This window comes from Xyrauchen texanus, chromosome 36 (assembly GCF_025860055.1).
Source record: "Xyrauchen texanus isolate HMW12.3.18 chromosome 36, RBS_HiC_50CHRs, whole genome shotgun sequence".
NCBI classification, from domain to species: domain Eukaryota; kingdom Metazoa; phylum Chordata; class Actinopteri; order Cypriniformes; family Catostomidae; genus Xyrauchen; species Xyrauchen texanus.
In genome coordinates this window covers 3605077-3631394 of record NC_068311.1, presented here as the reverse complement: position 1 = coordinate 3631394, position 26318 = coordinate 3605077, and the positions used below count along the sequence as shown (strand labels likewise).

The 26318-nt window shown below is 39.4% G+C and overlaps 2 protein-coding genes and 1 pseudogene across 6 annotated transcripts in view; all 3 read right to left on the bottom strand.

The window, feature by feature from the left end:
• Positions 1-3303: 3303 nt before the first annotated feature.
• Positions 3304-8358, bottom strand: LOC127629609 (ragulator complex protein LAMTOR1-like; annotated as a pseudogene).
• Positions 8359-11690: 3332 nt separating this feature from the next.
• On the bottom strand, positions 11691-13237 carry LOC127629462 (gastrula zinc finger protein XlCGF26.1-like). The gene has a single exon (XM_052106566.1). The coding sequence runs from the start codon at positions 13235-13237 to the stop codon at positions 11795-11797; it is 1443 nt and encodes a 480-aa protein (XP_051962526.1). The 3' UTR covers positions 11691-11794.
• A 7234-nt stretch (positions 13238-20471) lies between these two features.
• Positions 20472-26318, bottom strand: part of LOC127629598 (gastrula zinc finger protein XlCGF7.1-like) — a 34090-nt gene continuing 28243 nt past the window's right edge. For 4 of the 5 annotated variants that reach the window (XM_052106718.1, XM_052106715.1, XM_052106717.1 and 1 more), the window contains exons 2-3: positions 23177-23412; positions 20472-22907 (exon numbers count right to left, since the gene is read on the bottom strand). In XM_052106718.1, coding sequence (XP_051962678.1) covers positions 22000-22907; positions 23177-23270 — 1002 coding nt within the window. In that variant the 5' untranslated portion in view covers positions 23271-23412 and the 3' untranslated portion in view covers positions 20472-21999. Of the gene's footprint in view, positions 22908-23176; positions 23413-23555; positions 24075-26318 lie in introns of those variants that run through there. The other variant, XM_052106716.1, reaches the window with a different exon arrangement.

Genomic DNA, 26318 nt, shown 5'->3' with positions numbered 1-26318 from the left:
TCTAGACAAGAAACTACAAATAAATCAACACTTTGTCATTGTTAAAGTCTTTAATGCATCATTTCATTCAACAAAACAGTATTAACAAATTATTGAGATTACATGTTTTTGGTACTAGCCTAAGAAAATCTTGATTTCTGTAAATCAGGTAGTTTTCCACATGTAGGTAACAAACAAACAAACTCAAATAATACTATTAGCACACTGCAAAAGAAAACAAAGTGAGTATTGAGTATTGCAGTGCATTTAATCCCTTTACAAAACCTTAAAGAAAGAGAAAAGTGCCTTTACATGATCTGTGGAGGCAATGTTTATACCACACTGTTTGTGAGCTTGCATAAATACATAAAAACAAAAATAAATAGTTACACAAACATTTTCTGTGGCATCTTAAACTCCGTCAGCAAAGAATGCTAGTCGTTTGATTTCATTGCCAGCACAAAAGCAAAGCAATTAATTTTTTTACTATTTTAAGACATAATATTTGCTCGATATTTTCAATCGTTTTATTTTGTTAAAAGTGGAACAGGCAGGGTAAAAGTGTTCCGGTTTGCTTACCTAAATACAAGCTACTGATCGCGAAGCCTTAAGACTAAGGCATTATGCAGCCAGGGGGCGCTGTAGAGCGGTTTACTTCCCACTATACGCATTGTATTAATCGTTCATCTCGATTCATTTTACACTCTGTACATTAAAGGCATTGACACAAAGAACATCATTTACAAACTAACATCTCCCAGCAAGACAATTCCAACCCACAACCCCTTCCAGAATCACTCTAATTTGAAAGTATGTTAATTCATTAAGCAGGCCACATTGCGCCGGCCCTTTAAGAAACTCTTAACCATGTACATAGTGTTCGATATGACTGCATGTCTGATTTGAACAAGGGTTATTGGAAAGTGAACCCTTTTTCTCCCATTACAGGAATAAAAAATGCAAATGATGATGGAATTCTCTATTTTTGGGTGAACTGTCCCTTTAAAACGCAATATCAGAGCTCCTCTAGATGATAGGGTTTTATATCCTGAATCACATGACCGTCAATAGCAGCAGATAAGTTAGAATAATGTTTTGGCAGGGCTTGTCGCCTGCCCAGTGCCATTTGCACTTCACCTCGCCAAAGTATGTGGAACAAATGTACGTTTTGCAAGAGTGCTGATTTTGCAAACGCTAAAGAAAAAATCTTTAAATTGTAGGAGATCCCATGCAATGCTTTCAGCTCTGAATCACTAGACTATTGAGTAGCTGTTGGTTAGTGATAGTCTCAAATCTAAACCAGTCTCCCAGTCTAGATTCAATTTGGCAATTTAATAAGTCAATCTAGAATTGAGCAAATTGTGCACAGAAAACAGAGTTATTTCACTCTTGGTTGGAGGCTGAAAAGCAGGTAGAATTTGAAATCAGAGGGTAAATTTGACAATATGTGCGTTTAACTCTGGTTAGACACAAGTATTATTTTGGTATTTTGCCCGTATTAATCCAGACCCCAATCTAGCACCACAGTGCGTACAATTTCAGAACTGAATCTGGAATGATGAACTCTAACAAAGTGATTCCAGAAATTCGTTTTTGCGTTTTTTCTGGTAAAAAATAAAACATTAAAACCTAAAATCTAAAAGCAAGATCAATTTACTTGAGGCACAATGATTGAAGACAATAAGACTTGAATTAAGTTTTGCTCTAACTCCATGGCATTTTTTTTATTATTTAATGTTTTAAGCATAAATCTCAATTTTGTTAGATTTATGCTTCAAACATATGCAAAAACAATTAGCTATTGGAGTAAGAAAAATAAACGGTTACAGTGAGGCTTTTATACTGGAAGTGAATGGGGCCAGTTCATAAACATTAAAATAAGATTTGTTTCCAAAGTATAGCTTCAAGATATAAACATCATAATTTTTGTATCATAAAATCATTTGCCATCCTTATCTATTTAAAGTAATATCGTTGTAATGGCAACAAAGTTGTAATATTAGTGTGACGAGGAGGAGGGAGTGGCCGGTCCGTGATGGTGCATGGCCGGCGCTGAATCAGATGATCAGCGGGAGAGTGAGATAAAGGGGGGCCAGAGACGCCAGTCCGGGAGAGCGAGATAAAGGGGGGCCAGAGATGCCAGTTCCGGAGAGCGAGATAAAGGGGGGCCAGAGACGCCAGTTCCGGAGAGCGAGATAAAGGGGGGCCAGAGACGCCAGTTCGGGAGAGAGAAATAAAGGGGGGCCAGAGACGCCAGTTCGGGAGAGCGAGATAAAGGGGGGCCAGAGACGCCAGTTCAGGAGAGCGAGATAAAGGGGGGCCAGAGATGCCAGTTCGGGAGAGAGAAGCACATGGCCACGCTGCATGTGTGTTTGTTTATGTCTGTTTTATGTTGAGTTTGACTTTAAACTTTACGTTGACTGAGCTGGTTCCGTCTCCTCCTCCTTGCCCATCCTTTAACTGTTACAATTAGATATGACTTTACACAGATATGATTAGCAAGCCATTTTGACATGTTCATGTTAACATGTATAATGTTTATATCTTGTTGCTACACTTTTGAAAAAACAAAACATATTTTATTGTTTATGAACTGGCCCCATTCACTTCCATTGTAAGTTTCTCACTGTAACTGCAAAATGCTGCTAATTGAGCTTAACTTGTATTGATCCCAGAATATTCCTTTAAGAAAATTATTTTTCGCAGTGTAACTGAATGACACGGGGGACAGTGCTGAACCAAAACCTTCCCAACAGCCTCTGTGTTGACACACTACAATACTATCCAACAAAAAGTGTGCACATTTTAGATAGTGGGATTTTTACTTTAGTATAGGTTGTGTTCAGCACATTGTGGAACCAAATGCATATAAAATTGTTTGACAACCTCTGACCAATCAGGACATTCCAAGGACAACAGCGGTAGAAACAAATCACCAAATGAATTGTGGCAGCTTGGCGCCACCGTTGAGTTTTATATGTTTGTGTTATTTGTTGTGAGAGTGTTTGGTTGATGCCTCAACAAACCTGAAGGACTACCACCGAACATGGCCAATCAGCTCATATCAATGATCAATCGCAATTCATCCTAGCATGAGTAGAAGCTCAGATGCTATGTTAAACGCTTTAACCCTTTTCCTCTGTGCGCTGGGTACCTGAGGGTGTAAGGGGTGACCTCTCTAACAGATTTACACAAAGAGCTATGGTCTGGATTATTTATATTGATCTGCAGCACATTCAGAGAACAAATCCATCAGTATGAGAATTTCTATTAAATTAAGGAACGGAGATGTTTGAAGGAAGAATGGAGTAGAACCGGGCTATACTAGAGAGAAAATAGAGATGGGAACATGGGGGGGAAAGGGGTCTGTCTTTTAAATCATGGTATAGCAAACTGCACCACCAACTCTTCTTTTGCGTCTACTTTTATTTGTGAAATGGCGCTGTAGGCATATGCAGCGATCTTCGAGACCTGTGGAGATAGAAAACACAGTCAGACTACTGAAAAGAGCATGTAGGCCATATCAGTTAGTACAATCCATTATAAAAACACTATGATCATCCAAACAAGTGAAATAAAATACACCTTTTCAATATTTATCGTGTGAAAATTACGACTGTCCCACAGTTGTGGCGTCGTTCACCACACCAAACTATTTTTCCCTTAATAAAGCTTTTTTTCTACTAATCAAGTTAACAAAAAGTGTAAAACAATTTAAAGTCAGTAAAGAGCATGCTTTGAAATATGAGACAAGTGATGTTTGAAGAAAATAAAGAAAATATCACTTTTCATTGGCCATCAATTGCAATCAAGCTGTAATTTGAGCAATTTATGCAAAAAGTGTGAAAATATAATTTTATTGTGTGTGATTAGGAAACATAAAATGTTAGCTATGAAATTAGCTTTAGCAAGACAAAGGAGTTGGCAATTTTATACAAAAAAAGAAATGTTAGTTTAATTTCTTAACTTCATTTCCACCATGAAATTCTATATTTACTGAATCTTCCCAAGTAAACATAATGGAGTTATTTCAATGGGGTAAAAAGTTTACTTTAATCCATATTTGTTAGGAAAACATTAATGTTTATTGGTTGGTTAACTGAAACTGTACGTTACTGTATGAAACTGTAGTGACGGGGACACTATACTGTAAAAAAAAAAAGCACTGTCTATCAGATGAGACGTTAAAGCGAGGTCCTGACTCTGTGGTCATTAAAAATCCCAGGACACATCTCGTAAAGAGTAGGGGTGTAACCCCCGGTGTCCTGGCCAAATTCCCCCCATTGGCCCCTATCTATCATGGCCTCCTAATAATCTCCATCCCTGAATTGGCTACATCACTCTACTCTCTCCTCTCCACCAATAGCTGGTGTGTGGTGGGTGTTCTGGCGCACTATGTCTGCCGTTGCATCATCCAGGTGGATGCTGCACACTGGTGGTGGTTGAGGAGATTCCCCCTATACTATGTAAAGTGCTTTAAGTGCCTAGAAAAGCGTTATATAAATGTAAGGAATTATTATTATTACTGAATATTCCCTTATTCCCCATATTACTCAAAAAATCCATGTAACCAAGTAAACTTAATTGAGAGGGCTAAAAGTGTCCGAACACACATTTATTCTATCTATTTATCTAGGAAAGAGATGGATAGAAATGGATGGACAGGTGCATAATGAAACAGGGTCTGACCTGTTGTACATCTGCATAGGGCACCAGGTCAGCGGCGAGCACCTGGTGAGGTTGGCTGGTCAGTGACGGAAGAGGAACCGGCTTCTTCTGAGAGACTGTTCTACTCAATACATCCAGCTTCGTACTGTAACACAAACACACATGATTCTGCTCAATACAGCTAGCTTTGTGCTGTACAACACTGAACTATCCCTTTAAGTACCATAACACACACATGTACTGTCTGGCTTTGTCCATGTATTCATGTTGTTCCATGCCTTGAGAATCTACAGCAGACACATCGATTATGTTCCTAACAGGAAAAATAGAAAAGACCAGTTTTAGTCTAAAAGCAAGCTTAATCACAGACAATTGTGTAATAAATGAGGCCAGCAGGCAAAAAAGTGCAGAGAAAGATCTTGTGTCATACAAGGCTGTCCGCTGCAGTATGCCCGTGAGGAGGGCCTGCTCGTCTCGTGCGGTTGGACGGCAGGTTGTCTGCGTTTCGCTCCTTGCCATAGGGCAGTTTTCTGTCTAGGTTTGGGTCAGGAATCAGTGGCTTCCCTGCATCTTGGTCCTGCACAGAAGGATCAAGTAGAGTCAAGTTAGAAACATTATTGTTGCACCATTGTGTCCCATTTACTTCTCAGCAAAAAACAAACACTCATGCTCTCATACGGAGTTTATAATACACAGGATTCTTCTTCATTGGTTTGTACCATTTTAAAGAGGTTACACTTAAAAAGGGCAATTTCAGGCCGCAGGGTCCAAAAATTCTAAGACCGCTTGTGAAAATGTCTATTTTTGCATCACGTCTCTCTCTTTTTTTAATGACAGCACACATTTGATCTGATATGAGCAAAACCTGATCTGACCTGATCATGTTATTCCAGCAATATCTGAGAAAGTTCCAAAGAGCATCATGTGCTTTAATGGAAGCCAAGACACATGATAATCTGTACAAACAACTTAACATGGTCAAAGTCATTTAATTAGTGACCAAAAAAATCTTACATTTTGTATCTTCATTTTACAGCATGACTTTTGTTTGTTTTAATTTCCTCTACATTTTAAAACCTTGTTTAATTCCAGTTTAAATGAGACAGAATCCCAGATTTTTAATGTGGTCTCAGACTTTGACCCCATTGTATATTAATTATAGAAAGTTACATGACATTTTTAACAGATTTTATTAGGGATGCACTGATGTATCGGCTGCCGATATTTATCGGCCAACTATTGATCAAATTAAAACCATCCGCATATCGGTTATAAGCATGTAAATGCAGAAATGAACAATCGATGGTTGATTTATGACATGATATCCAATAATGCTGTATGATTGATTGAAGATTAAAAATTGCAACATGGCTTTGTGCAATTACTACAACTTAAAAGGCCTCGTTTCTGCTCTCAGCACTTCAGTTGGTGCTGTGAGAGCAAGCGGCGCCCTCTAGTGGTCTGGACGACTTTTTCCGTTGTCCATTATACTACGATAATACAGAATGATATATAAAAAAATGTGGGGTGGTTGTTTCTTCAGTTTAAACTTTTTATTTTTCCATGATGGAGAGAGAAAAACTATCCATGGAAATTTCATCCACGTGTTCGTTTAGTTACAATGTCTTGATTATATAGTATAATAGTGGCCACACTGACATCTCGTGGGGCTTTGCTGTGCTTAATTCTTTATCATTCACAATATTCATCCATATTTCTTTTCTACACTTCAATGCATATTTTTTATGTTTTTATTAGAAAATCAAGTGTTCTAAATTGAAGTGACAGCATGCAAAAAAAAAAACAATTATAATATGGGAGCATGCCACATGCATCATGTCTCCAACTTCATACCTTATAAAAAAAATTATAATAATAATCTGGTAAAATGAGATGATGATGATGATGATAGATAGACAGATAGATAGATAGACAGATATTAATCTTGCATCTTTCATCTGGTAAATATAAAGGCTATAAAAAGCTTAATTGTGTAAATACATACAGTAAATATAGAACACTGTAACATATCCAAATCGCCGTCATATCAAAATAAGAGTCCCCGGTGAATTTTTTGCTTGTTTATAGTTAAATGTCCCCGGTAATGCACCACATCTTTTTTTTTTTATAGTAAGGAAAGACAAAAAGAAAAAATAATAATTTTTTTAACATTCTATATATCGATTGTAACAAATCATCAGCAGATTAATCCCTTTTCTGTCTTTTCCCACCACCTTAGTTATTGCTATTGTGAAAACCCACTATTGGTCGACCACAGTACATACATTTCAAATGTGAGTAACTGGACTTCAAAAACAAATGTGCAAAAATGTTTTAGAAGTACAACATAACCTTTTTTTTTTTTTTTTTTTAATCAATCATGTTATCATAGTAATTTTTTCTTCTTACCTTCTATGTCTCTTTCATTGTGGTTCTCTTAAAATGTTGGCCTTACATGTGTTCAAAAGATCCAATCCATGTTCAATTGAAATTATTTACTGTAAATACAGTGAAAATGTTTTTGTACCTCTTTAAAGCATAATTCCAGAGTAAAACAAAATGTCGGTATCGGCCAAAATGTTCAAATTGGTGCATACCTTGATTTTATTAATTGACAGTGTTGGGTAAGTTACTCTAAAATTAATTACTAACCACTAATTAAATCTTCTACAGTGTAATTACATTACTGTACTTATTACTCTGTCTGAAAAATAATTGCATTACATATTACTTTCTAAAATCCTTATCAACATCGACTAGATTAGAAATACACGGATAGACATTACATAAGACATTACATTTAGATTTTAAATTCACTATTGCTTTATATAGAATTGTTTTATAGTCTATATAAAGTATTTAACAATTACATCAGAAGTAACTGTAATTAATATACTGAAATATTAAGAATAATCCCTTTACTTTTTAATTACTTAGTAATGCATTACACCAAACACTGTTCATTGAAATTACTTTCCAAGGCCTGAAAAATCACCATTTTAATATTCCCTTTAATGTCCAGGTTTACTGTACACACTTTCCTCATACATGTGATATCACATGCCACATCTGATCTACAAACGAACAAGTGTAAACACAAAGTCCAACACTGATCTTCAGCACACAACACACTCCAATCCCCATCTATATTTATAATGGCATAATGGTTAAAGCAGTTGTGATTCTACTGTTTTAAAGACGAAACGGGTTATAAAAGCTAGTTTTGAAGCACACACACAATATGGGCCTGTTCCTGAAGCGAGAATACACACACACACACACACACACACACACACACACACACACACACACACACACACACACACACACACACACACACACACACACACACACACACACACACACACACACACACACACTCACACACACACTCACACTCACACTCACACTCACACTCACGTGTCATCAGATGTGTGAATGTGAGTCGTTTGTAATTCTGACAAAACTCAGCTGTACTGTATGACTGAATTTGATGCATTTTGATAAAAATCTTTCTACCTCCTCCGTCGTGTCGCTCTCGCTGCTGTAACAGCACCCCATAATATCCGTCCAGAAGGTTAAGTCTACTCTTTGTGAGGTTTTCAGTCTCAAAAGTGGAGTTTTTGGTTTTGTTTGTCTGTTGACTGAAAATCTTCGCTGCAAACGCACTAACCGTCACATGACAGAGCTCCTACCCACGTGACAGCTTTCCTTCACGTCATTTCCTCCAGTGACTTTTTTTTATTTTCTTACGACTGAAAAGGCTAAATTTTACATGCAAGAAGAAAATCCACATGAGATTATAATTTTTTTTTCTCTTGTAAGACATCTGATATTAGGGCAAAATCTTTAGTATTTTAAAATATTTATTTTGTTATCTAAAAATCCTTACATTTAGATAAATTTGCTTTATCTTGTTTTAGAAGCAACACTGCATATAACATATTTAGGCCTTTTTCAGAGAATGTTATTATTATTTTTTAACATTTCTAACATGTGTTTTACTGTACTGGCAGATTTGTCTGTTTTCAGATTGTCAAAACAAGAATGAAGAAGTAATTTCGATTACGTCGCTGACCTTGAGTAATGTAATGGAATACGTTACAAATTACATTTTACAGAATGTATTCTGTAATCTGTAGTGGAATACATTTTAAAAGTATCCCTCCCAACCTCTATGGTGGATTACATGTAATCTGTAGTACGTAATCAGATTACAAAATCAAGTACTTGTAATTGCATTCAATCACATATTAAAATACTCATAATCAGAACACAATTACTTTTAAGGACTACATGATTACATACTAATCAGGCAAAGCCAGTCAATTGTTTTTAGGATTTAGTTTTTTATCCCAATTTGGAATGCCCAATTTCCACTTCTTAATAGGTCCTCTTGGTGGCATGGTTACTCACCTCAATCTTGGTGGTGGAGGACAAGTCTCAGTTGCCTCCGCTTCTGAGACCGTTAATCTGCACATTTTTTCACTTGGCTTGCTGTGCATGACACCGCGGAGACTCACAGCATGTGGAGGCTCATGCTACTCTCCGTGATCCACGCACAATTTACCACGCGTCCCATTATTCCCAAAAGGCTCGTTTGGAATTTGTGGAACTTGTTTGAAACATCTGCATATGAAACGCCTGTTCAATTGCTTTTGATGTGACGCGACTCTCGCGTAGGGTGTGAGTGTTAACTGTTGTGCTTGGGATGAACAGTTTAATATATTCGGATGCAAAGTGTTGGATGTGCATTGTGTCTAAACCCTTACATTTAGCTTTATAATGTTGTTGAGCTGGTTCATTACTAAATTAGTTCTAATGCAAAAACATTTTTACTAACATTTCAGTGGACCTCAGGGAAGATAATGCAACTATATGAAAAGAGCATTTCATGACCCCTTTAATGGATCAGATTTGATACAAAAAAAAAAAAAAACTTGCAACATGTTTGCTAATGGTACTAAAAACAGTTTAATAAAACACAAAATAGAAATAAAAATCCAATAGCAATGAACAATGTTGATGGGGCACTTGTAATAATTATTTGTATCAGCCCTCATTCCCAAATCAGTTCAAATAAAATCAGAAGGTATCCCTATATTTGCAAATTGCATATTTGCCTAAAATTGCATGTAGCATGTAAACAGTGGGCATGTCATTAATTATAAGAAAGGGATTTTATTGAACCGTGTGGCATCGCATCACAGCAGTACATCACTCTTGCTGTTACACACTGCCATCAAGTGGGCTATCACCTTAATTCTGCTCATAATGGTTTGATTGTACACATGAGTAAACCTCTTTACCGTGTTGGAACTGTACTTCAAGTAAAACGTTTATTTTCCTTTCCTTTCAGACTTAATGATTTAATAAGGCATGCATGGCGAGTTTGCTGGATACCAGACATAATTAAAACAGGAAGAAAACATTGACCATATTTTTTACTTAATTCATGGAGGTCCAGACTTTAAACCTCTTCAAGCATTTTACTTGCCCTGGTCAAAGTTTACCATATAGTTCTTAATTTAACACTGTCTTTGCGACATTTCACTGTCGCAAAGTCGAAAATATTTATAATCTTTCATGTCTTTATTGAACACATCCCATTAAACATTAACAGTGCTGTGGAAAAAATAAGGAAATCCTTGGATTTAATAACTGGTCGATCCACTTTTGACAGCAATAATCTCAACCAAACGTTTCCGGTAGCTGCTGATTAGAACTGCACAACGTTCAGAAGGAATTTTGGACCATTCATCCTTAAAGAACTGCTTCAGCCCAGCGACATCCTCAGGATATCTGGTGTGAACGGCTCTCTTGAGGTCATTCCACAGCATCTCTATTGGGTTAAGGTCTGGGCTCTGACTGGGACACTGGGACATTGTCCTGCTACATCACCCAACTTCTACTGAGCTTTAGCTGGTGCACAGCCCTCCTGACAATATCCTGTAGGATATCTTGATAAACTTGGGAATTAATTTTTCCCTCGATGATGGCAAGCAGACCAGGACCCGAAGAAGCAAAGCAGCCCCAAATCACGATGCTCCCTCCACTGTACTTCACCGTTGGGATGATGTTTTCATTTTGGTATGTGGTGTAGTTTACACCATACTAAGTGCTGTGTTCTACCCAAACACTTCAACCTTAGTTTCATCAGTCCACAAAACATTTTCCCAGTAGCATTTTGGAGTGTCACAGTGGTTTTTGGAAATCTTCAGTTGCGCAGCAATGTTTTTGTTGGAAAGCATCGGCTTCCTTTGTGGTGTCCTGCCATGAACACCATGCCTGTTTAATGTTTTCCATGTAGTTGACTCATGAACAGAGATGTTTACCAGTTCCAATGATTCCTTCAAGTCTTTAGCGGTCACTCTAGGGATCTTTTTCACCTCATTAAGCATTTGTGCCCTTTGAGTCATCTTGGCTGGATGGCCACTTCTAGTGAGAATAGCCACAGTATTAAATCATCTCCATTTATAGACAATTTGTCTAACTGTGGACAGATGAATATCTAAGCTCTTCGAACAAACTTTGTAACCCCTTTCCAGCTTTATGCAAAGCAACCATGCTTGATCATAGGTCTTCTGATCTCTTATTGCATCTAATCTCGTTTCATTAATTGGATGCTAGGCTTGCCAATTCCTGACTCTAATTAGTTTTTGTTGACGTCATTAGCCTAGGGGTTCACATACTTTTTCAAATCTACACTGTGAATATTTGAATGATGTTTTCAAAATGTAAAAGACGAATACAATAATTTGTGTGTTATTAGTTGAAAAAGATTGTTTTTTTTTTCCATTATTGTAACTTAGATGAAGATCAAACTAGACTTTAAGACAAATGTAAACAAGGGTCTACATACCTTGATGAACTTGTTTTTAATGTTACAATAATTGAATTAATACTTAAATCAACCAATTGCATTTGCCTTTATTTATTTATGAAATGTGTATTTATTTTAGAAATGAAGGCATTTTCTCTCAATACTAATACTAGCACTTACTAATACGTGTACCCGCAGGATGACTCACATAACCCAGCTACGAGCCAATGGCATAGATTTGACACAGAAGTATAAATTGGCCTTAAGGCTTCTCGAGTGACAGCAAATATTGGATTTGAAATTAGTTCTATCAGAGAAACTCTTTCAACACTGAGGGCAAATGTGAGGCTTTTCTCCAGTGTGAATTTTCATGTGTCTATTAAGATTTGATTTATATCTGAAATTCTTTCCACATTGAAGGCATGTATAAGGTATCTCTCCACTGTGAATTCTCAAGTGCTTCTGAAGATTACTTTTACATGCAAAATTCTTTCCACATTGAAGGCATATGTAAGGCTTCTCACCAGTGTGAATCCTCAAGTGCTTCTTAAGATTACTTTTACATGCAAAACTCGTTCCACACTGATGGCATATGTAAGGTTTCTCCCCAGTGTGAATTCTCTGGTGCCTTTTCAATTGGTTGGCTGTAGTGAAGCTCCTCTCACACTCAGAGCATTTATTATCTCTGACACCAGCGTGTATTTTCTGATGATCTTTCAAATGTTCCAGTTGTAAAAAACCATTTCCACAAACAGAACACACATGAGGCCTCTCATTTGTATGAATTTTCAGGTGTGTTTTTAGAAGTGACGTTCTCATAGAATGTTTACCGCACTGATCGCAGTTAAACGGCTTTTCACTTGAGTGAAGGCGAATATGGGAATTGAGATTAATTTTATCAGAGAAACTCTTTCCACACTGAGGGCAAGTGTGAGGCTTCTTACCCGTGTGAATTATCGTGTGTCTATTAAGGTTTGATTTATATCTGTAACTCTTTCCACATTGAAGGCATGTGTAAGGTATCTCTACAGTGTGAATTCTCATGTGCTTCCTAAGATTATTTTTACATGGAAAACTCTTTCCACACTGATGACATGTGCAAGGTTTCTCTCCAGTGTGTATTCTCTGGTGCCTTTTCAATTCATTGGCTGTATTGAAGCTCTTCTCACACTCAGAGCATATATGATCTCTAACACTGGTGTGTAGTTTCTGATGATCTTTCAAATGTTCCAGTTGTAAAAAATTATTTCCACAAGAACACATGTAAGTCTTCTCATTTGTATGAATTTTCAGGTGTGTTTTTAGAAGTGACGATGTCGTAAAATGTTTACCGCCCTGATCGCAGTTAAATGGCTTTTCACTTGAATGATGTCGAATATGATATTTGAGATACCTTTTATCAGTGAAACTCTTTCCACACTGATGGCATGTGAAAGGTTTCTCTCCGGAGTGAATTCTTAAATGCTTCTTTAGATTGTCTTTACGTGTGAAACTCTTTCCACACTGCTGACATGTGTGAGGTTTCTCTCCAGTGTGAATTTTTAAATGCACCTGAAGGCGGTCTTTACGTTTGAACGTTTTTCCACATTGAGGGCAGGTGAAAGATATTTCAGCTTCTGTATTTTGAGTTCTCTCTTGTGAGGAATTAATTTCCGTCTGTGAGCAGCTAAAATCATTTTCTTCTATTTTGAAGTCATGATGTTTCTCCTCCAGTTCATTCAGTTCTTGACTCTCCTCTTTCACTTCAATGAGATCTAAAATAAACATATTAAATTATCAAATACCAGTTCATGAGGGACAAATGTAAAAAATATATGCTAACCCTATTTAATAGCAGAATGTTAAGTATCAGGTGATGATCTTAGATGGTTGATTCAGTCATTCTCAATCATGAAGACAACTGCAATAAAATATTATGATCTGTTGCTCTATTGTCTGTTATATTACAGTTCCTATGAAGAGGTCCCATGAAGGTTTGTTACATGAATGTTACTCAGCAGTAAATAATAAAAAATCAAGAAAGGACACAAACCTCTTTGTTCCTCAGTATCTTCATGTTTTATTCTGCATGATTCTGGATAATTCATGTATTCTCTCTCTTGTTTAACAAACTCCATGTTTTCAACTGTTACACCTGGAGTTCTTCCTGCTGGTCTGAAGAACTTCTCTTGTAGGATGATGGGAATATTCACAGTATTTATTGGTTAATTGTTGTGGGAGTGGCTTCAATGAAGGTGTGAACTGTGACGGAGCCCCAAAGGACCAGATCTGCCAAAATAAAAATTAAACTTTTAGAATTTTGTTAATTTTCTAAAATGAATTCCCATAGTTTTAATATATATATATATACTTTTTACATTAATTTTTCAGGGTTCCCTGAGCATTTTGACATCTGACACAGAGCACTTTGCTGACAGCACCTTTAAATATTTACAGCATCTGTCCCCTTTTGATTACGGTTCACTCGACATTGCAGTAAACACTTTGGGGAATTCCTTCTACAATGGCCTAATTGAAGCCCTTGTATAATAATGCCATTCCTATGATTGACCCTAATTGAAGACCCTTTAAAGCTGCGTACACACTGCCAGCGACTTTGTCGCTGCAGGTCGCCAGTGGCTGGCAGTGAAGTCGCTAGTGGGCGTTCCCACTACTGGTTGCCTTGTAACGTTTATAAATGACATTCACGGATGTCATTCCATTGCTGTTGACAGCGAATCTCTTTTCTTGCCACTAAAAACAAACATTTTGGAGGGAAAAGACTAAATATAAATGGAATCGGTACATAAAATGCTTTATATCAAAGATGAATGAGAAACAAGGCGTGCTGTTTGCCAGAGCGGCTGTTTATCTGTGGCGAAAACGCAAACGCCGGTCTGTCTGGGTCCACAAAATCCCCGCGATCTCAGATACACCTTTCCACGCAGTATTTTTCTTAAAAATGTCCTTGTACATGGGAAGAGACATATCATAGAGCACTGAAAAATTGCTAACAGAAAGAATTAGCCTTTCATCCATCTTTCCGTTACTGCAGGAGCTGAGAGAGAGAGAGAGAGAGAGAGAGAGAAGGATCACGTGAGCTCTCCTGTCTTCTCTCGCATTGGCTGTCGCTTCCGTTAGTCACTCTTCATTTGAATAAAGTTGAACTTGTCTCAACTTTGTCGCGTTGCTTAACATGCCCACATCTAGTCGCCAACGGTCGCGACAGCTCGTGTCGCCGGAAGTCGCTGTGCTCTCATTAAAAATGAATGGGATGGAGTCGCTGTCACGCGCGATGTCGCTAGCAGTGTGTACGCACCATAAGGTGTGCAGATGGCCTATATAAGCAGGCGCTCAATCACAATTTCCTTCAAGACCGACATCATCTCGTCTTGACTACGACTACATCTCGTCTTGAAAAGTCCTCTCTTTGTCATCGCCATGCACCCTTCAGCAGACAGGACTTCCCTGCAGATGCAAAACGCATGACGATTAATCGCTTGACACTCCGTGCCTAAAGCGAAAGACTCTACCGCCCCCTGCAGTGTTCCGACAAAGATTCTCACAGGCAATGTTTCTTTGCTACAGACGCTCGTCTCGGAGAGACTCCACCTAGCTTCCTGCACCGTTCCAGCAGGAGCTGTATCCTTTCATATACATATATAAAATCCGTCCACGTGACATAAAAAATTATAAAAAGTGCCACGTCTGTGTACCCGTCTTTTTCAAGATATCGTTCCGTAAGTGTGAGCGGCATGCAGAACATGTGTCCGCTTGAGTGTCACCCTCGTTCCGCCTCCCGTGCCCTCCCATCCGCCTCCTCTATGTTAAGTTTTAAGGGAGTGGTAGAGATGGAAGTATCCGATAAGTATCTTGTGCCGGAGCAAGCCCCACGAGCCCCTTGTCTTCCTACGCAGTGCCCTCGCCAGTGTATTATGCATGTGACGAACTCCGGCCCTCTGTTGGAGAACACGGTCTCGTCACATTCGGAAGGTTCTGATGCTGGAGATGATGCCATGTCCCTCGCAGCTTCAGACATGGGCGAGTGGTCCACGGAGGATGTTGCCGGCCCTTCCCCCAGCGACGTGCATAGGTCACTGAATGAGATCTCCTTCGTGTCCTGACATGGGTGGTTAAGGAGATCGGTCTGAAGTGGTCCCTCCAGAGGAGTTAAGTCTCGCCTGGACAAGTGGTTCCTGCAGACCGGCCCTCGACAGCAGACTGCGGCCCAGAAAACGGCACCATTTTTTTCCAGATGTCTACGCAGACCTCACGAAGACCTGGCCTGCGCCCTACTCATTTCGTGTCCAGATTGGAGAAGCAGCAGTGCTCACGAAGAGGCGGATGCAGCCCATGGAAGTCCTACCCTGCCCACCCTTCCAAGCCATGTCGACTGATGTCCAAACTGGCTGGAATAGCTTATATGGTGGGCCAGGCTGGCTCAGTACTCCACAGCATGGCGGTGCTTTAAGTCTTCCAGACCAAGCATCTCAAGGATATAAATGAGCAAGGCCCGAATCCTGAAGTGTTTAAAGAGCTCTGCACAGCCACAAAAGAGCACTGCATACACAAATCACAGCACAGGCCATCGGAAAAGTGATGAGAATTTTTGGTGGTTCTTGACCTTTGGTGGTTTGTCTGGTTAACACTCATGGAGACGTGTGACATGGAAAAGCCGCTCTCCTTGACACCTTGGTGTCGCCTGACGGCCTCTTCAGCAATACCGTGGAAGGCTTTTCTGAGCACTACATCACAGCACAAAAGCAGTCCCAAATGATGAAGCACTTACTGCCAAAAAGAGGCACTTCTTCTCAGCCACCCCACTACCGCTCTGCTTCGAGCCAGTGCATGGCGAAGCACCCAACTCCCACCACCACTGCGCCATCGTGAGATCACTTAAACTGCGCCCAAGCGAAAGCCTCGCCAGCTTCAGTGTATACCCCGTGCCAAAGGAATTTGGCTATTACTAGCGCCATCAGAGGCTCTGCTATGCGAGCACAGAGACTTGATACTTCACCATTTGAACAACCTAGGTCTCAATGTCAACTGGGCGAAAAGCACACTTTCTCCCAACCAACAAATCACCTTTTTGGGGACCTTACGAGTGAGCACATTCGGACCATTCATCAGTGTCTGTCTCTGTTCAATCTGGGGAAAGCATTTCCACTTTAGTCATTTCAGAGAATGCTGGGATTTCTGATGGCAGCATGTCCCGGACCACCTGAACTGATGCCATATGAATCATATTTATACTTTAACTTAATAATTTTTACAAATAAGATTTAATGTTGGGGATTCAAATCTGTGTCAAATATGCAAGTCTGTGAAAGCTGAACACTTGTTTTTTCAATGTAATTTGGTGTATTCATTCTGGAAGGATGCATTTAGCTGGATGCAACAAAAAATACTTGCAAGACTGATAATATTATGGGAAATTGTTCAATTTGGTTTATTAAGGATAAAAATGTATCTTGTGTTGTTAATAATTTATTGCTTTTGTTGAAATTTTACATACACAAATGTAAATTTGTCAAAATTCCTCCCCGAGGAATTGTCGATGTATTGACACATTGAGTGGGATGAAAAGTCCCAAAGCAAAATATTTGTATTCTTGTTGAAGGATTTAGTTTTTTTAATGTAACAATATGCTACTTCCCAACTTTATTTTAAATTTTTTGTTTATTTTACTTATTTTTTTTGTAATTTATTGTTTGGCATAAACCCTGGTTGCCCCGGCCTTTCTGTGTGGAGTTTGCATGTTCTCCCCGTGTCTGCGTGGGTTCTCTCCGGGTACTCCGGCTTCCTCCCACCATCCAAAAGACATGCAGGCTAGGTTAATTGGTGTCTCCAAAACAATTGCCCTAGGTGTGGATGTGGAGGTGAGTGTGAGTGTATGTCTGTCTATGTGTGGCCCTGCGATAGACTGGCGACCTGTCCAGGGTGTCCCCCGCCTTTCGCCCAATGTTAGCTGGGATAGGCTCCAGCCCCCCGCAACCCTGTACACAGGATAAGCGGTTGACGATGGATGGATGGATGGGATTGTTTGGCATGTTGTGGAGAATGTGATGTGTATATTGAACTGTTATCTCAGTCTTTGTTTGTAAATTCTTTCAGGTATGACTGCCTTTCTGTTAATGTTCATACAAGAATAAAACATTTTAAAAAAAAAACATTGGAATATTAGGGCATAGCAATATGGCAGCGCAGTGACTTCACTGATATGACGTCATGAGGTGTCCAGTTATATCAGTGGCCTTTCCCCTTTTAGATGCAGACATCGCCTGTCAATCAACTCGAGACTACGCATGCGCATTAGCTATACAAGCCGGGAAAATTGCGTTTTTTTGCGTAATCTGAGGTGAAGAACCACAATTGATTAAGTCAGTGTTCTCGGATTTTACTGCTTATTTATAATATATGATTTGATCGTAATTTTGACCCACCGTTTTGGAGATTCCGGTCTTTCCCCATTCAAGTAGATAGGAGCTGTACTTGTATGCCGCTCGTTCCCAAAACGGCCGTCGAGTGGACGACCACAAACTCGTGCCGTTTAGTTCGTAAAAGAATCAGTATTATTTAGTGAATCCTTTCATTCTCGTTCACTTCCATTGTTTCGGTGGTGAACGACTCCTTGATTTTTATCATCGAATCATTCGTCTTGAGCGATTCACGAAAACAAAGAACCGGAGTGACACAAAGGGTGAATTCCAATCGAAAGTAATCATCCCTATACCCTACTCACTATGAAGGGAAGAGCTCTAGATGTGGGCACTCTGAAGGGAGCATGTCATTGCTGTATGAATGTACCCTTTGCTAACAGTCTTGTGGAAGCTTCTTCGTGGGGGGAAAAAAATATAATGTTCTTACTTTCGTATGGAGTGGCGCCCTCTACCAGCAGTTCCTTTAAGGGTCAGAGTTGAGGACCGATGTCATGATAAATTGAGTCCGCCCGATAAATCGTGTCCCAATAGCGGTAACCGTTTGTTATGCCTGAGCAAAACACCGTGTTACAACACGTCATTGAAATCTAGGCTAACTGATAAACACATATTTAATTTCACAATCTATAACTTCAATTATATACCATATGTGTAAATCAAATGTTGATTTACAAAGTTATATCGATTCTGAAGAATAATGCTTATTTCAGTGATTTACAAAACCTGGGCATAAGGGTATTAAACAAAGTAACATGTAATTTACTAGAGGTTCTGACAAAATGTTCTTTGCTTCAATCTATGCAAAAGTGCAATAAAGTTGTAAATCAAATATATACATTTAAAAAGTCCACAAGAGGGTGAAACGAATACATTATAAACCAAACAGCAACTTGTTAGTGTTGCAAAATAAATAAATTATAATAATTCTGTTAAAGTGCATAAAATATAAATGAAACAATTTAGCCTGTTTCTCACATGTAGGCAAATAAAAGCAATAAAATAATGTTTTTTTTACACACACACACATATATATATATACAAACAATTTAAATTAAAACATTGAGACCTTCAGTGTTTCTCTTGTAAAAATTGCTTCAAGCTTATAAATTAATTATTCAAAAGCCAGAAATTAAATAGCGAACAGAGTAAACAGTGTTTTACGTTTTTCAGCAACAACTTTTAAAATAAACATTTAAAAAGTTATAATATAAAAGTAGTTTACTGCTAAATGAAACTAAATTACTGTATTTAAAAAAACTTAAAATACTTAACACTCTTTACTGTGTGATTATTGGATATACATGAATACTGATTTGATGCAGTCAGAATGTAGGGGCGTAGATTCTGGGGGGATGGGGGTGGGGGGTTTGGTTACCCCCCAATAATCAAAACAAGCATATAAACCCTCCCCCCATTATGAATACCTTGATTAATGGAACATATAAATGCTGCATGGAATTTATTTTTCAGGGGGGACTCGATTTCTCATGACACCAGACCTAACGTTCACATCGCTTCCAGTTCAGGCCCTCTCTATGTGCCTTCAGGAGGTACCAAAGATGAGCATAACCGATGTCAGATATGGCTCCATGTAATCCTCCATTCATGTACCTGCATAACCTCTGATGATGCCTTTATATATTTATTTCCAAAGGCGATGTTTCATAAGCCATGCTAAATACATGATTTGATTGTCTGTTTGCTATACACTGCTACGAAAGAGAGAATGCTCTTGACAAGAGCCGAGAGTAAAATGTCTTTATTATTTTGCCAAGATGAAACAAGATGCCGTTTTGGTGCAAAGAAAGTTGAAGCAGCATTTTCCCGGCATCTTTCTTCTCTCTGCTGGTTGTGTAAAGATTGTGGAGGACTGTCCTGTCAGCGCCTGACCTCTCATTCATCACATCAAAAGATGGCAAAATGCGATAAACGGTAAAACTATATAGAACATTTAACATTTATGTATTTGGCAGACGCTTTTGTCCAAAGCGACTTACAGTGCACTTATTACAGGGACAATCCCCCCGGAGCAACCCGGAGTTACGTGCCTTACTCAAGGGCCCAACAGTGGCATCTTGGTGGTGCTGGGGCTTGAAAATTTAATTAATGATAATAATATGTCGACATTTATTGCCAGCCTGTAATATAAAGCAGCATAATGTTGTATTTTTGTATAGTTAAAATAGCTGGAATTGGCTTATACCAGAAGTGGTCCACATTCAAGGTTGATAATGGCGGCACCCTCGTTTCGATGAAAAATAAGGTGGATAAAAGTAGTTTGAGTCTGCTCATTAAATGTCTTATCATTGCCGTCTGACATTTTGTCTGATAAAGAATTCATCTTTTAATGTTAGTCTTGCATGTTTGGGCTATTTTAAACAGAATAACAAAAAAATTAACAATAATACTTAAAAAAAATCCAAAAGCAATGAACAATGTTGATGGGGCACTTGTAATAATGATCTGTATCAGCCCTCTTTCCTAAATCAGTTCAATCAGAAGGGACCCCTATATTTGCTTAAATGTAAAATGCACGTTACATGTTCAACAGTGGGCATGTCATTAATTATAAGAAAGGGATTTTATTGAACTGTCACATCACAAAACAGCAGTACATAACACTTGCTGTTACACAATGGGCTATCACCTTAATGCAATAGATAAATCAATTGTGGCAAATAATACACAATCATGTATTATGCAGTGTTGCCAACTTTGACTTCCTGGTTGGAGTGAGATTTCAATGGCACGGGCTGAATAAATCACACATGCATTATTTGTATTACTAGGTGTACCATCTTAAATTTGAAACACCAAACACAACCTAATCAAACCCCCACCCCCACAACATAATGTTGCCACCATCATGCTTCACAGAAGGTATGGTATATGTTCTGGATGTTGTGCTGTGTTTAGTTTTCTCCAAATATAGGGCTTGGAGTTCAGTCCAAACGGTTACATTTTTGTCGCATCGGACCATAAAACCTTTTGCCACATGGCATCAGAATCCTCCAACGAGACTTACCGTACGTTCACACCAGAGGCGGCGAGAGCGTCAAATCGACCGGAAGTCATTCATTTTCAATGACAGCCAGCGTCTCTCGGCGGCACGGCGAGTCTTGGGCGGCGTGGGCGTCAGATGGAAGTTCAAGTGCAGTCAACATTATGGTAATGAGCTGTGACGCGGTTCGGCGGCAACCTCTTGGAATATAGAAGTGCTCCGCTCTAGCGAAGTCGAGAACACAACCGTGTAAACTTTGGTTCCCACCAAACATTCGTTCCGAAGATAAAATGTAGAAACAAATTATTGCCGTGACGGGTTTCCCTGTAATATATGACCAAGACCACAGTTATTATTACAAATGTATTTTATTTTGATAACAAACAACTATAATTTTAATTAGGCCTACTTTCTGCCATCGATCGATTTCTTATTTTCACATTTTAAAGAGTTCATGAGGATATACGCTACTTGTGATCGGTTGGCAAAAAGTAAATGGTCGACATGTCTGGATGTTTAAATTGCGGCCCCTTTAAATATAGTTCACAAAACAAAGCATTCTGAACAAACGTTGCCCCTTATTTCAACTACGTCAGAGCGTCCACGAGCGTCCTTGAGCGTCGAAGGCAGGGCAGCCAGAGCGAATTTTGACGCTCTCGCCGCTTCTGGTGTGAACGTACAGTTAGCGTGGCACTGTTTCAGAAGAGGCTTCTGTCTTGCCACCCTGCCATACAGGTGACAGAAACAAAAAAACATCCAGTGAGTGGCAGTTATGTGGATGGAAACACCTTGTTGATGAGAGAGGGCAACGGAGAATGGCTAGACTGGTTTGAGCTGACAGAAAGTGCTACTGTAACTCAGATAACCCCTCTGTACAATTGTAGTGAGCAGAATAGCATCTCAGAATGCACAACACATCAAACCTTTAGGCAAATGTGCAACAACAGCAGAAGACCACATCGGGCACTTTATTAAGACCACAGTGGTCCTAATAAAGTGCTCAGTGAGTGTACTAGCACTCGCAGGACGACGCAGAAACACCAACGCAGATCTATAAATGCAAGCCACGAGCCTACGGTGTAGGTTTGACGCAGAACTATAAATGCGCCTTAAGGCTTCCCATTTGTATGAATTTTCAGGTGTCTTTTTAGAAGTGACATTGACGTAAAATGTTTACCGCACTGATCGCAGTTAAATGGTCTTTCACCAGAGTGAAGGCGAATATGATATTTGAGATTTCTTTTTTCAGAGAAACGCTTTCCGCACTGACGACACGTGAAAGGTTTCTCTCCAGTGTGACTTCTCATGTGTCTTTTAAGATTACTTTTACATGCAAAACTCTTTACACACTCATGGCACTTGTAAGGTTTCTCTCCAGTGTGAATTCTCTCATGCATTTTCAATTGGCTGGCTGTAGTGAAGCTCTTCTCACAATGAGAGCATATATGATCTCTGACACCAGCGTGTATTTTCTGGTGACATTTTAAATGTTGCAGTCGTAAAAAACTCATTCCACAAGAAGAACACACATAAGGCTTCTCGTTTGTATGAATTTTCAAATGTGTTTTTAGATATGAGATCGTCGCAAAATGTTTACCGCACTGATCGCAGTTAAACGGCTTTTCACCGGAGTGACAGCCAATATGATATTTGAGATACCGTTTATCAGAGAAACTCTTTCCACACTGATGACATGTTTGAGGTTTTTCCCCCATGTGAATTCTCATGTGTCTATTAAGAGGTGATTTCCATGCAAAACTCTTTCCACACTGCTGACAGGTGTGAGGTTTCTCTCCAGTGTGAATTCTTAAATGCATCTTAAGGGTGTTTTTACTTTTGAAAGTCTTTCCACACTGAGGGCAGGTGATAGAGTTTTCAGCTTCTGTATTTTGAGTTGTCTCTAGTGAGAAATGAATTTCAGTCTGTGAGCAGCTAAAATCGTTTTCTTCTGTTTTGAAATGATGATTCTCCTCCAGTTCATTCAGTTCTTGACTCTCCGCTTTCACTTCAATCAGATCTAAAATAAACACATTCATGTTTAATTAACAATTCATGAGGGTCAAATGTGAAAATAAAAGTGAATCCTGATTTATTAGCAGTAGGTGAAGTATCTGATGATCTTAGCAGGTTAATTCAGTCATTCTCAATCATGAAGACAACTGCAATAAAATCTTATAATCTGTTGCTCTATTGTCTGTTATAACTACAGACACTAAATCTGGTGAAGTTTTGTTACATGAATGTTCCTCAGCAGTCAATAATGAAGGATCAAGAATGGACACCAACCTATTTCTTCCTCAGTATCTTCATGTTTTATGTTGTATGGCTCTAGATAACTCATGTCTTCTCTCTCTTCTTTAACAAACTCCATCTTCACCATATTATATCACACAGATTTCAGTTCTTCCTGCTGGTGTGAAGAACTTCTCTTGTAGGATGATTGGTAAATCATGAATGAATGATTGTTGTGGGAGTGGCTTCAATGAAGGTGTGAACTTTGATGGAGCACTAAAGGATCAGATCTGCCAAAATAAAAAAATTAAACAAAGAATTTTGTTAAATTTCTAAATTTTATTCCAACAGTTTTTTTTATCCCCCTTTCTCCCAATTTGGAATGCCCAATTCCCACTACTAAGTAGGTCATCATGGTGGCACGGTTACTCACCTCAATCCAGGTGGAGGAGGACAAGTCTCAGTTGCCTCCGCTTCTGAGACAGTAAATCCACGCATTTTATCACGTGGCTTGCTGTGCATGACACCACGGAGACTCACAGCACTGGAGGCTCATGCTACACTCTGTGATCCATGCACAACTTACTACGCGCCCCATTGAAAGTGAGAACCCCTAATCGCAACCACAAGGAGGTTATCCCATGTGACTGTACCCTCCCTAGCAAACGGGCCAATTTGGTTGCTTAGGAGACCTGGCTGGAGTCACTCAGCACGCCCTGGATTTGAACTCACGACTCCAGGGGTGTGGATCAGTAGATCAGTGTACTATTGACTCGAGAACTGCTGTCCTCGGATCAGTGTACTATTGACTCGAGAACTGCTGTCCTCGGATCAGTGTACGGTTGACTTGAGAACTGCTGTCCTCGGATCAGTGTACTATTGACTCGAGAACTGCTGTCCTCGGATCAGTGTACTGTTGACTCGAGAACTGCTGTCCTCAGATCAGTGTACTGTTGACTCGAGAACTGCTGTCCTTGGATCAGTGTACTGTTGACTCAAGAACTGCTGCGAATGACTCAATGTACTGTTGACTCGAGAACTGCTGTCCTTGGATCAGTGTACTGTTGACTCGAGAACTGCTGTCCTCGGATCAGTGTACTGTTGACTCAAGAACTGCTGCGAATGACTCAATGTACTGTTGACTCGAGAACTGCTGTCCTCGGATCAGTGTACGGTTGACTCGAGAACTACTGTCCTCGGATCAGTGTACTGTTGACTCGAGAACTGCTGTCCTCGGATCAGTGTACGGTTGACTCGAGAACTGCTGTCCTCGGATCAGTGTACGGTTGACTCGAGAACTGCTGTCCTCGGATCAGTGTACTGTTGACTCGAGGACTGCTGCGAATGACTCAATGTACTGTTGACTCGAGAGCTGTAGACTGGATCATCTTCATATATTGATAAAACGGTAATGCAATCAAGTCATAAACATATTTCCAGTATGTTTTATTTGTTACACTCTCTGTTGCTCAGCAAAATACACCTGAAACATACATTTCGGCCCTTAAGCACACACATGCTCAATGTCAGCAGCTCATTGGTTCTCAGCATGTTGGACACCTCCGAAAGAGGCGATTCTCAGTTCAGAGTACTGTTTTCTCGAGAACTGTTATGATTGACTCATTGTACTGTTGCCTGGAGAACTGTTACAAGCGACTCATTGTACTATTGACTCAAGACTGTTGAGACCAAAGCGTTCAGTCCGATTTGTGAACTAGTTGGAGTGGTTAATTGCAAAAGAGTTGGCAAAAGCAGATATCACCAGTTCTAGGATCATATCACTCCCAGTTATAGGCACACATGAGAGACAGGTTAAGATAGAGTAATTGTTGACTCGAAACTCGGACTGTTTCAAACGATTCAGTCCGATTTGGTGAACAAGTTCAACTCGTTCACTAAAAAGAACCAGTTCAAAAGAACGAGTCGTTCATGAACTGGACATCACTAACACTAGAGGCTGCCTGTAATGTAACATGCTAGCATTGTTTGCTTGTCCTCCTTGATGTAAAATCTCTGAAACTTACAAGTGACTCTTCATGCTTACCAGGACTATACATAACAATGTGTAGCATTATACTCTGTTTAAATATAATTGTCTAGGTTTCATGATATTAACTGCTAATACCATAATAATAAATCCGGCTGGTTCACATTGATGACGTCATATGTAAATGATATGCGGCCATGAACCGTGAGATGTCACGTCTCTCAACACAAATACACATTATTCACAGAAGCAACGCCTTTGATTTTAGGTGAGAATGACAACTAAGCTGTGAAGGATAAACGTACAGACTATTCAATCATTGTACAGTTGTTTGAAGTGTTTTTGGATCGTTCCGCTGACGAAATATTGAATATCTTTCTTCTTTTTTTTTAATTCAGTGACAAAAAAATCTAGACAAGAGTTGTGGAAAATTACATGTGAACTAGTAGCTTTTTGATAGCTTTATTCAGTGCATGTCATTGAAGATACAGTATATAATACACTCACCTAAAGGATTATTAGGAACACCTGTTCAATTTCTCATTAATGCAATTATCTAAACAACCAATCACATGGCAGTTGCTTCAATGCATTTAGGGGTGTGGTCCTGGTCAAGACAATCTCCTGAACTCCAAACTGAATGTCAGAATGGGAGAGAAAGGTGATTTAAGCAATTTTGAGCGTGGCATGGTTGTTGGTGCCAGACGGGCCGGTCTGAGTATTTCACAATCTGCTCTGTTACTGGGATTTTCACGCACAACCATTTCTAGGGTTTACAAAGAATGGTGTGAAAAGGGAAAAACATCCAGTATGCGGCAGTCCTGTGGGCGAAAATGCCTTGTTGATGCTAGAGGTCAGTGGAGAATGGGCCGACTGATTCAAGCTGATAGAAGAGCAACTTTGCCTGAAATAACCACTCGTTACAACCGAGGTATGCAGCAAAGCATTTGTGAAGCCACAACACGCACAACCTTGAGGCGGATGGGCTACAACAGCAGAAGACCCCACCGGGTACCACTCATCTCCACTACAAATAGGAAAAAGAGGCTACAATTTGCAAGAGCTCACCAAAATTGGACAGTTGAAGACTGGAAAAATGTTGCCTGGTCTGATGAGTCTCGATTTCTGTTGAGACATTCAGATGGTAGAGTCAGAATTTGGCGTAAACAGAATGAGAACATGGATCCATCATGCCTTGTTACCACTGTG

Bases quoted from the DNA above. Each gene is read 5' to 3' on its own strand.
- LOC127629462 (XM_052106566.1), bottom strand. From the start codon at position 13,237: ATGTTTATTTTAGATCTCATTGAAGTGAAAGAGGAGAGTCAAGAACTG.